At 39.9% G+C, this 12,111-nt stretch overlaps 1 protein-coding gene across 3 annotated transcripts in view; it reads left to right on the top strand.

The window, feature by feature from the left end:
• Positions 1 to 12,111, top strand: part of CARMIL1 (capping protein regulator and myosin 1 linker 1) — a 319,600-nt gene that overhangs the window by 213,302 nt on the left and 94,187 nt on the right. For all 3 annotated transcript variants that reach the window (XM_024751952.1, XM_024751953.1, XM_024751954.1), the window contains exons 18-22: positions 2,041 to 2,122; positions 2,913 to 3,012; positions 3,114 to 3,168; positions 7,649 to 7,821; positions 9,391 to 9,459. In XM_024751952.1, the coding sequence (XP_024607720.1) occupies positions 2,041 to 2,122; positions 2,913 to 3,012; positions 3,114 to 3,168; positions 7,649 to 7,821; positions 9,391 to 9,459 (479 nt within the window). The remainder of the gene's footprint in view (positions 1 to 2,040; positions 2,123 to 2,912; positions 3,013 to 3,113; positions 3,169 to 7,648; positions 7,822 to 9,390; positions 9,460 to 12,111) is intronic.

Raw genomic sequence — 12,111 nt, forward strand, 5'->3', positions numbered from 1 at the left:
TCAAAAAGTATTGAGTGATTCAGGCACATTTACTCCTCTTTGATCTTGCATTCTTTTTAAATAATGCTAGTGTGTGGGGTCCAAATGAGGGTAATTTAAAACCAGTTTTACATGCATACATGCAGACACAGCCTCTAATTATGCAAATTTGTTTAAAAGGATTTTCATTTACAGTAATGGAAAAGCTTTTACTGTTTTGGGAAAGCCTTAAGCTTTGGGGGAATTTTAGGCATCTAATAACCTGTGAGTTCAATCGAATGTTCTTGTGACTGAAGATCAGTTATTTTCTTATTTAAGTTTTGGATTTTTGTTTTGGGAGTTTATTTTAGTTGAAGTGTTTTTTCTGACTCTGCCTTTTTACATCGTGTGTTGATAGACGTCTACTTCTCTGTTCTTATTCCGCTTACTTAACATTTTTTGTTTTTTCTCCTTGGGCTTTCCTTAGCTTGGCCATTGTGTAAGTACTTTATGAATCAATAAATTAGGATATGTTGACATTTTTTAGTATTGGAAAATGTTAGTATATGCTACAAGTATCAGTCAGGAGTATTTGTAAAATAAACAGAATGGAGCACTGAAATCTCACCTTTATTTTCCATTTTTGCAAATGGACTATTTTTTACTATACATTATAATAAGAAGTAGAGATTTTGTTGTAGAAATTTGACTTCTCAATAGAGAAATCACTGACAGCAAATAATGAAATTGTAAAAACTTATGTTTGTCTTCTCAAAAGCATAATTTTTTTCACGTTCTGAAAATCAAATTATGTTCCTTGGAAGTGTTTGCCTAAATTATTTCTTGTTTTAATGTTGACATAGTCTACATATAACATTCATTTCTTCAAATATTAACAAACTGTGACCTGGAACAGTGTTTCTCAAATCTGTTTGTGAAGAACCTGGTTGTTGTTTTTAAATTTACAGCCAATCGTAAACCAGTACTTTGGCAAAAATATAATAAAAATGGCCATAGCTCCACACACTGGATTCGTAGCCCTGCAGTTGTGGAGTTGGTTGGCCTTGGTTCCCCTGAAGTGTGTAGACCAGCCTCCTGGGGAGGTCTGCCTCTGTGTGACACTCCCCGTCGAGTTCACATCAGGCACCTCACCGTGATCTGCTGTTACCTGAAAAAGTAGAAAGGACTGAATATAAACACTCCAGCTGAAATACTCCTGAATAAAGCAATTCCAAAGATCTGAGCAAAATTCTGCTTAACATGTAAGCAGCCAGGGAAATTGGCAGGGTTTGGTCCAGAGTACCGCAGACATATTTCATCTAAAATAGTGAAATAAGGATCTTTAAATTTTTACATCAAAACTTGAACAAGTAGAAAGTATTATCAATTTGGTATCGAATTTTTACATAAATTTAAATTTTCTTAAGTCAATAGAGAAACTACCATGTTCCTTGGCACATAGTAGGTTCCCAATAAATGAATTTCTTTTCCCTTATTAGATCGTAAGTTTACTGAACAAAGGGCCACAGCTTGGGAAACTGCATCCTGCACAGTGTTTTACCCATAGTAGGAACTCAGATAGTTGCTGAACGGAAAACAAAAATACTCTGACCTCTGTAAAATATGCTTTTGGTTTTATGGGAGAAGATGAAAAGGGTTTTATAGGTCTTTACTGTCTCCTTTGGTTGTTTTGCTGCTACATGGTGGAGAGTTATACCTTGAAATCTGTAATAATCAAATAAAATAGTAGCAGTTTCTAATGTATAAAAGGGATTTGTTAGCTTTCCAAAAGTCAGAAATGAAGGAAATTCTTGTGTGTTGACGGAGACCATCTTGGCAATGGTGATGTGGAGTGGCCTCTGTCTTCTGATTCTTTTTCTAATGATTTTCAGACTTACGTGAGATGGGAAACCATATAATGACTAGTGATTAGCTTTTTACATTGATGATAGCTCTTTTCGAGTTGATAAGTTTTCACTTTTTCTTTGGTGCTAAGTTTGAGACTATATCTCCTATTTTTCATTTTTTTTTGGCTTTAGCCCTCCAGTGACCACTTTACCTGTTTGGTTTGTGTTTCTCTAGCTGAGATCTGGAGGTGCGCAGGTATTAGAAGGCTGCATCGCCGAAATCCACAACATCACTAGCCTAGACATCTCCGATAATGGTAAGTCAGAAATCAGAGAAGAAAAGACATAGAAATGTTATTTGAAGCAAGTTGGTAAAGGGAAAATAATCTTCTAGCCCAATCTAGATGACACCTTAATAAAATTGTTATTTCACTTCTTGACTAGAGGACCTTTTAATTTAACAGAGTTTATTTATGGAATAATTCTGTGCCAAAGTCTTACTAAGATTTTTCCATGGCCAAAAATGAAAAGTCTATGCAGTAAAACAATTCAGACCAAAAAAAAAAAACACTTGTCATCAATACATTGATAAAGATCTGAGTCCAACCTTTTGCATGCTTAGTGGTAATAAAATTGAGGTCTTGTTTATTTATTCAGAAACTTGTTTCATTAGCTTTATTTCTACTGGTTACATTAACATGTGCGTATGAACTTGCATAGACAAGAATGCAGTATGAATTTGCATAGACAACTTTAACTGCAGTTACCTCCCAGTGAACAGTATGTCAGAATCTTCTTTCACAAAGGGATGGGGAGAGATGAAATTTTCTGCTGTCATGCCTCCCCATTCCTTGTTGACTTTATTTAGCCACTGATTGCATAAGAGATTTAGGTAAGTCTTTGTGGAGAATGAGTTTATCCCTGTGAAATAAGAGGACAAAGAGTTCCTTTGGTGGGGGGTTGGGGGAAAAAGGATTAGCATCTCAGGACTCTCAGGACAGTACAGAAAGTCATCCACTGCCTTGCACCTTTGTTTAACTGTGCTGCACCTGAGAATTTCTTTATCCACATGTGTGTTGATTCTCCATTTACTCTCATTCTTTCCAGGTTTAGAATCTGACCTATCTACCTTAATAGTGTGGCTCAGTAAAAACAGATCCATACAACACCTGGCGTTAGGCAAAAATTTTAATAATATGAAATCCAAGTAAGAGTTTTGCATTTTTTTATATGACAATGATGAAAATAACCAGCCTCCTGAAAGCTTTTGATTTGATTCCACTGTCCACATCTTTAAAATCTCTTTAGAAATCTGACACCTGTGTTGGACAACTTAGTACAGATGATTCAAGATGAAGAATCAGTGAGTATTATTTTTAACACTCTTGCCTAAAATCTGCCGTTTGTTGCTGTTCTTACGAATTACGTCTGCTGGGTTAATGCAGATATGCTTTCAGATAATTTTATCTCTGTATACGTTTTCTATTGTTATTGTTTTTAAATGCAATAAATATTTATGCTTTAGTACAGTTTTAGAGTGTACTTAAAATTTACCTACTCTTCACTTTATTCAGCTTATCACTAATTAAAGGAAGATTGTAACTAATAGATGAAAAGACGTACACATTGACTCCTAAGCCCATCTTTTAATAAGCCTTACTACTTCCTAGCTTCAGCTAATTCACTAATCTGCAAGTGTGAATTTTTACTCTCTAGTTGACTTTATAACCTTCTATCATGTTGAGAAACATCATGTCGCTAATTTGAATTTCACCTAGTAATTATGCAGAATTACAAGAGACTAAGAAAGTTGTCCCCCATCTTAAATTGTGTCTAGAGCTCTAATAATCCTTCTTCTATTTTAATTCCCTTTAGTTGTTCCTGGCTAAGACTCGGTTCAGGGTAAAGAAATTTCATTTCACATAATATCCTATTTGGCTGCCCTTAGAAATGCATTAGGATAAAGGAAGATATTTTATGGACAAAGTGAGAAGCATTCTACCATTAATTCCTTTCAGTGAAACCTGGTGCATCACATCTTCTATTTTACTGACGCTCTTTAAGATTTTGTCCTTTTCCTATCTTAGTCCTATTCAGCCACCAAAGAGCTTTTATGGTTCCTAAAATCCAAATCAATTTGTATAATGAAGATTCATATTATTCATGTTTGGTGATAGCTACTTTTGTAGGTTATAAGAGTGATTTCCTGTATTAATCATGTGAGATATGTCACATTTTAAAAAAGTACCATTTCGGGACTTCCCTGGCGGTCCAGTGGTTCAGACATTGCCTTCCAGTGCAGGGGGTGCAGGTTCAGTCCCTGGTGGGGGAAACTAAGATCCCACATGCCTCGCGGCCAAAAAACCAAAACATAAAACAGAAGCAATATTGTAACATATTCAATAAAGACTTTAAAAATGGTCCACATCAAAAAAAAAAAATCTTTAAAAGCAAGAAGTATCATTTCCCATTTTGAATTCACACAGGGTTATAGCAAATTCTACTAAAACTGTAAGCTAAATTTTTGGAGGAAGCCATGCGGTCAGGAGAGATGGAGACTGGTACTTTTCCTTGCCTACCCTTGCCCACATCTCTTTGTGGAGCTCTGACCTGGAGGGCAGGAGAAAATTCTGTTGTCCTGCCTCTTCATTGTGTTGATATAATTTCCAACCTGTGGACTAGAAATGAAACTCATTATTATTTAATGAATTCAGACACTTCTCTTTGTCCTCATTTGCTAATAAACCCCATATTTTGTACTCTTATACTGGGTTATTAAAGTTAGAGGCATAATTAGAACGTAATTTACACTTTTCAGAATTCATGCAGTTTGTTTTACATATTTAATTTGACTTTATACCACCCTGCTGTATTTGAGATTTTGATTTCCTAGTACTGGCCCAGATTTAAAAAATATTTAATAATCATTCCCAAATATTTGTTCCTTAGCACATATTTCAGGAAATTTTATATGTTATGAAAAATATATTTCTTAATTTCATGTTTTGCTTATTACACGAGGGTCTTCAAACTCTGTTCCTATAATTTTCAAAGTCTCTTACTCAAAGATAATCTTGATATTTAAAGTACACCTAAAAGCATATTCGCAGATGGTAAAGTCTGCTACAAAAATGTGAACTCTGTTATAAATTTGAAAAGTTGCCGCTAATAATGTACAGTGAAAAGCCTTTTATGTTCATGTCACAGAAAAGTAGGTGGCTTTTTCAATAAGTAATTACATTCTTTTTATTTTTTTTCTACCTCTGAATCAGTAATGTGCAAAACTATTTAAAATGATTAGGAGTTCAGTCTTGTGACTAAAAATTCCACCCATAACTGGCGCCATTGGGCTCATTTTTCGGTTTTATTTTTTTAAAGGTTTCTACATATAAAAAGTAAACTCTTTGCTTTTTACATTCTGACCTTGTGTCTGTAGAGTTTATTCTTAGCGTGTGGAATACTTTATTCTCCCGATGTTGCACAGTATGTTCACTTGGACAACCTAGACGCACGGGCTCCCGTGTCGCCTTCAGCTCTAGACGGTGGTTGTCAGGCTGCTGCTCCCAGATTCGAGGGACGGTAACACTGAGGGGCCAAGATGACAGGGACTCTTGTTCTGAAGTATTACATACAAACCTGTGTTGTGAACAATGCAACAGTATGTGTTTGTCCTGGGAGTCCCTGTAGCAAGGAGACAGATTGTCAGATTAGGCGTGTTCAGCTATGAACAGGAATAGTAAGATTTCAAATAGTAATGTTACCTGGAAGTGCAGTAAATCAGGAAGGGATGACCTTATAAATATGCATGCAATTCCGGCTGTTCTGTTTGCATTAATGGCTCTGCCTGTTACTTTTAAGTGTTAGCTGGGGTGTATTAGGGTTTGAATATAGTACTGGAATTGGTGCTCTCCAGCTTGGAGACTTGCCAGTTTTCCAGTATGAGGAAGAAGCTGTAATATGTCATTTTTGTAGGCGTTGAATAGAGCTTATTGAAATGATGGGAGATGCGATTACAGCTTTTTATTAAAGCAGCATTGCTTATGTTTTCATTTAAAACATGAAGTTTCCTGAGTCTGAAGCATTTTTCGTTTAGTTTTTTTTTCTATCTACTGGAACGTAGACTCTTAAGAAAATTGAAGCTCCCTCCCTAAACCTGCCTGAGTCTAAGATCATGCAGGCTTTTGGGCTGAGGTTTTAATTGACTTAGCACTTACTATGCCATTTAACCTTAAGACATTTGATTCTAATTTATATAATATTACCTTTTGATTTTACCATAGATGTATTACGTTTAGAAAACATGGTCAAATTTGGACAATAAGGACAATCACTCGGGAAAAGTAGAACCAAATGCATAAGGCCAGTTTGTGGACATACGAGTCTTGAAACTGTCAACACTCTCATTCTGCCTCCTGAGCCTTTTGGCAGATGTGCCCGGAACAGGTGTTCTATTAGAAGTCCATGTTCAGTGGTTAAGTGGACACGAATAAACCCCACGATTTGTGTGGGGGTCCTACAGACCACCTAGGCACATCTCAAGAACCCCAGTCCCACTGGCCACCGTGGAACCTGGTCATAGATGATCCTAGAAGCTGGTTCCAGCATCCATCTCCTGTAATGTCCGAACTGCTCATGGAGTTAGCATGTACAATTGTTGAATACGGCTGGGCCAGTGTAGACCACCGCAGGCAACCCAGAAGACATCCAAATCCCCCGGAGAAGTCTTAGTTCTGACTTTTAGAGCAGCCTTGGCTTAAGTCCTGGAATTCGCACCACCTCATTAATTCAGTTATGGCTGTAATCAGGGATTGCAATATAAACACCCACAGGGCTAGGAAAGTGACATAAACAAGTGTGAGCTGGGTGTAAGTAGGGAGCCCATTCTTATTTTCTTTCTTTGTCAGATACTCTGTAGGCCAAACAAAACATGCCTCCAGGCAGCGGGCTTTCAGTCTCTGGTTTAAATAGACAGTGAGTGGATTGGCTTGGGTTCACCACACAGCTTACAGTAATGGAAAGGTCACACACATTTGCCTTTTTTTTTTTTAATTGTAAGTGTGTCTTTTGATTGGATCTTATAAGACAAAGCTAAGAGTGAGAATCAAAAAGATCTAGGATAAGCCAATAAGGGCAATGTTGTGTAGGAGTTGAAAACACAAAATCTGTAACCAGTCTGTCCGGTTCCTGTTCAGCTACTTTCTGTGTGACCTTGGTTGAATCACTTAACCTTTTTGTTTCTTACTTGAGAAGTAGGGCTAACAATACCTAATATAATAATACCTAAGTATTGGGTTACTGGGAGGATTAAATGAGTAAATATATGTAAAAAGCTTAAATAGTGGTTAAGTGTTCAATAAATGTCAGTTATTATTGATCTTGGCTGGGTTTTATTTTGCATTTACTACTTCTAGTAATTTAGTACTAGTATTCCTCTACTAGTATTTTAAGACGTCCTTTTACCTTGCATAGAAATAAAATGGGTCAAGGGATAGTGTTGCCATACTGAAGTGCAGACGTTTCTGTGTAGTATTTTTATTTCTTTCCTCCCATCCTCCACTTCAAAAGAGCTGGCACCTGCCACTCTGGGTATCTTTCCACAGCTTCCCTTAGAAGAGAGGTGGCTGATATTCAGCATTAAGACACAAGCTCTTCATGTTTGACTCCAAGGGTCCAGAACCTTCAGGTCGCATTCATCAGTGTCTTTTGGCCAGAAGTTACCAAATGAGGCACTTTGTGTTTGTGCGGTGGGTCCCTCCCCTGATGGTTCTCCGTGAAGTGGGTCCCAGCGAGCGGCAGCAGCTCTGACAACACTGTGTGAGCGCTGCCTGGTGTTCCCTCCACAGCCTCTGCAGTCCTTGTCCCTGGCTGACTCGAAACTCAAGAACGAGGTCACCATCATCATCAATGCCCTGGGAAGCAACACCTCCCTGACCACAGTGGACATCAGTGGGAATGGCATGGGGGACATGGGGGCAAAGATGCTGGCCAAAGCGCTGCAGATCAACACCAAGCTCAGGTACGCAGGCCGGGCCCTCGGCCCCGAGGAGTGGATGCTGGTTCAAAGGAAGGTCTGGAAGAGGGTCTGACCCAGCAACCACTGGGGGGCCGGCTGTGTTCGTGTGAGGCCTGAGTTTCCCAGGCGACCAGCTGGGGAGCAGAAGCGGCAGCTTCAAGTCTTTTTTCAAAATATGGAGGAGGGTGTTCCCAAATTTAGACACAGTCATTCCTTCAAACTGCTGTCTTAAAGATTTCCACTATGAGGTAAACCCGGCTGAGAACCACTGCAGTTTCCCATTTCACAGCAGCATTGGCAGCTGACTGATGTGTCCGGAAAGGCAGGGGGCAGCAGAGGGGTTTGGGGGCAGAGCTGGGAAGACTGGAGGAATGACACGAGGGGCTTCCCTGTACTTGGTTGTGAGCCCAGCGTCTTATCTTCCCTTCCCACTCCTGCGACATAAAGACCTAAAACCCAGGGGATCCATGAAGTCCACTGTGTCAAAGGCAAGTTTGTACTGGATGCTAACTCTTCTGTTCGGTGGTTTTCATCCGTAGTGCTTCCCAAGCATGGCTTTTCTTAAGGATGAGCTATGCAGTAACCACTTCTCTTAGGGACTAGTTATCTGGTAACCATGTTTACCATCCATCGTTCAGAGAGACCCAGTTGCTCCCTAGCCCAGCAGTCTGGTGAAGGAAGAGTTAATAATTCACACTGCTCCTCAAGGGCTTTTTCTGGCTGTTTCCCTTGCTTCCCGGTGCAAGGCAGAGCCCGCACCTTCTGTCTAAACTGAAGGCAAAAGCGAAAATCTGCCGCAGTTTCTTTGAAGGTCAGTGTGTACGTGAAGAAGGTCGTTGAGGTTAGGAAGAGAAAGCAATTAGAGGTTGTGAGCCTGGGAGCGTTCAGACAAATAAAAGCCATTTCATGTGTCAGGTGAATTGACGAATCCTAAAATACTTCTGAAGTATTCACATTCTGAAAGGAAAGTCATACTTTTCTTCCAAAATAGATTTTGTATTTAAAAAGTAAACCACCTCCTAGAGTAACTGAGGTTTATCAGCAGAGTGAACTCAGTTGCTGGGATTGCTGATCATATCACGTCAGGGCAATGATGAAATGTCAGAAAATATGACCACTTTGTCCCTCTAGTTGTTTAGAATAGAAAAAAGTCTCAGTAGCTGGAATTCTTTCTGTTGGACATGAGACTGTTTAGCCTCTTGTATAAATAACTTCAGCCTCAGACTTGAATAGTAGAATGCTGTTTGGAGAATATGTTGGGAGAATATCAGGGAAATAGGGCTTTCTGGCTAGCAAAGCATTGGGTGACTTAGTGGTAAGTTAATGTGTGTGCTGTTGCTTTTAAGTATGGTTTTTTTCATAGTACTTGAGCAGAGAATGGCTTTGGAATCTAATGTTGGGGGAAATGCTCATCCTTGCTTTGTTTGAAACAAAGCTGAACACTATTCCTTGCTCAATGTACTAAAATACCTAGACAGTGTTTCCTATAAGAGATTTATCTGCAATGGGAGAGAGAATCTTTTCCTCCATTCTTAAGTATCTGATCATTTATGTGATTTGGTTTCCAAACAGGACTGTTATATGGGACAAGAACAACATTACTGCCCAAGGCTTTCAAGATATAGCTGTTGCTATGGAAAAGTAAGTTTTACTTAGGACTTCTTTCTAGAAAAATAGAAAAGAACCAATGGTGTTTGTGTCTCTGTGGGGTAATACAAGTAGCAGTAGATTGGGAATCAGAAGATCTGGGTCTGATTAGTTTCCTGCTAACCAGCCATGGGACCTGGGAAGACGTTGACTTTCCTCTGGTGTGAGTTTCTTCATCTATAAAATGAGAGCAGAGATGCTTATTCCACAGAACACACAAGATCATGGTTGCAGGGGGGGTGGGGTGGAGGGTGCTACACAGCGGTCACCTTGCTTCTTTCTCCTTGTGGTTTTAAATCTCCTTCCACTGGATCTCACTTTTTTGGCCCAGGATGACAACTCTGAATCCAGTGGTGAGAAGAAAGCTGAGGTCCAGAAAATAAAAATGAAATTGAGGAAATGGCAAGGCCAGGGCTCACTGGTCTCATTCCTGTAAAAGGCTTTTTTAAAATTACCTTTGTAACTAAAGTCTGCAACTATTATTCATTGTCAAATTTACTTTCCCAGTAAACTAAATGAGGAAAGAAGAATACAAACGTGGCTGAACAAAATGCTAGAAATCTGGTTCTTTCTGAGCTTTTCAATCCTCCTATTGTATTCTAATGGTAGAAATGATCAAAGCAGATTTATAGCATTAAAAACGAGAGGTTACAAAATGTAGGAGGGAAATTAGGGGCCAGTAGCATAGAAGTTGGGCCTTTTAGGAGGGGGAGGAGGTGCTCATTATTTTGTGTTTTCCTCCATGCACGGCCCCTCAGGTGGAGCTGTCATGCCCAACATGGTGACCTGGATAAAAGCCTAGACCTGGAATTAGGAGCCCTCCATTCAGTCCCCAGCTCTGTCACCAATAAGCCTGTGATCTTGAGCCTATGATCATTTCACCTCATTGATGAATTTTTCTTTTATAAAGTGAGAAATCACAGTAAATTATCTCTAAGTGGCTTCAGTTCTAAATCCCGTGGTTCTCCTTTAGCCAGGAAGTCAAAGTTGCTGCCACCACCGGCCATCACTAAACATGGATAAGGCAGCTTATACCATCAGTCATCATGGCCACCTCTCCCAGGAGACTTCTGTGACTGCAGAACCTCCTGTAATTACACCTGTTGCACACAAAACCTTTGAATGGAAACATATATTTACAGATTGCTGCATTTGGGTGCTAACAGCACAGCTGCCACTCTAATGATGTTGCAGACTGCCAGCCCAGGCAGGTCTTTGTGAGAAGCCAAGAGGATGCAGCCCCAACACTCCACATTTCCAGATTGAGAGTAGAACTCCCTGATCACAGTCTGTTATGTACTCTGTGCTACAAGATGCCAATGGTGTGAAATCACATTTGGTTTAAATAAACCACGCTGGTCTGAAGCATGATGAAAAGTGGATGAGGGAAAAGAAAATCTTCAAGGCTGCGAAAAGAGACGTATTATCTGTTAATTTCAGTTGGCTGGTTCCTCTTAAGTCAAACAAAAGCAATTTTGCTCAAACAAAGCTAAGGTAAAAATTAAAGTTATAGAAACAACAGCCTTGTCTTTGCTGATTATTTTACTTTAAGCCATCTTGTCAGTTGGACTGGATGAAGAACAGTGTTTTTTTCCCCCCCAATTAGGTAACCATCCAGATTGGCTGCTTTTATTAAGATGACTGTTTATTTTCTTTATTATTTCTTCATTATTAGTACCTATTTTAGGAATTAGTTGTTAATTTATTCTTCCAGTAGAAGCCATCTGACTATCCATAAGAGTTATACCACGAATCCTGCTTGTTGTTGAGAGACCTGAAACAAGCCAGCTGTGGGATGCCTAGGTACCGGTTGCCAACACGTGGCCCACAAGGTCATCCTTCCTGAGTGTCTTGTTGTAGAAACAGATGCATTTTGGTTGGGAGAGAGGTGGCATCTCCAGGTCTAGAGTTTGTGGTAGGGGAGCAGGTGTGAGTGTTCGTCCAGACACATAGCACTTTGTAGCAAGTTCAGGAACACAGGCCAGAGTGCGGATTTAGAGTTCTCACGCAAAAATGACTCACCCTTGCATTCTTGTGTCTAACCAGCCAGGTAACAGCCGTGTGAGGTATTACATAGACCCAGAGTTCCACAGTTGCTTTACTTGGTGTCTAGAGCCTGGGGCACTCGGGCTGATTTGGGGAGCCAACTGCCAGGCCCTGCAGAGGTCAGGTTGTTGAGCCATCAGGAAGGTTTTCTAAAGACGGTCACTGGTCTTGGACTTGGTTATTTAAAGGAGCCCAGAGCCTGAACAGATTGTTTCTGTGGGTGCTCACATCCTTGGCTTGGCGAGCAAATGTTTTGGTTCTATTTTGGGGTTTTCCTCTACCGTTCTGGGTCTGTCTGTCACGTTGTCACTGTGGTAATCAAGTTACCTTCAGATCTGTTGGTGACTAAAATCCAAGTAGCAAGTTGATGCTGGACTTTTTTCCCAGCCTTTCTCTCAGACCATCTCTCCAGTTCCAATTTGAAAATCCTGTCCTTACTGTAATTGAAAACTGAAAGCAAAACAACAAAACCAGATTCCTTCAAGTTGTGTAGGTTTTGTAGACAGCGTGAATTGACGAGGTCACTTGTGGTGTCGCAAAGGTGGTAGGAGAGAAGGCTGACCTGCAGTCGAGGGGCCTAAGATGGTCCGGTAATTTAGA

The sequence above is a fragment of the Neophocaena asiaeorientalis genome, unplaced genomic scaffold (genome assembly GCF_003031525.2).
Source record: "Neophocaena asiaeorientalis asiaeorientalis breed wild unplaced genomic scaffold, Neophocaena_asiaeorientalis_V1.1 scaffold165, whole genome shotgun sequence".
Classification (NCBI taxonomy): Eukaryota; Metazoa; Chordata; class Mammalia; order Artiodactyla; family Phocoenidae; genus Neophocaena; species Neophocaena asiaeorientalis.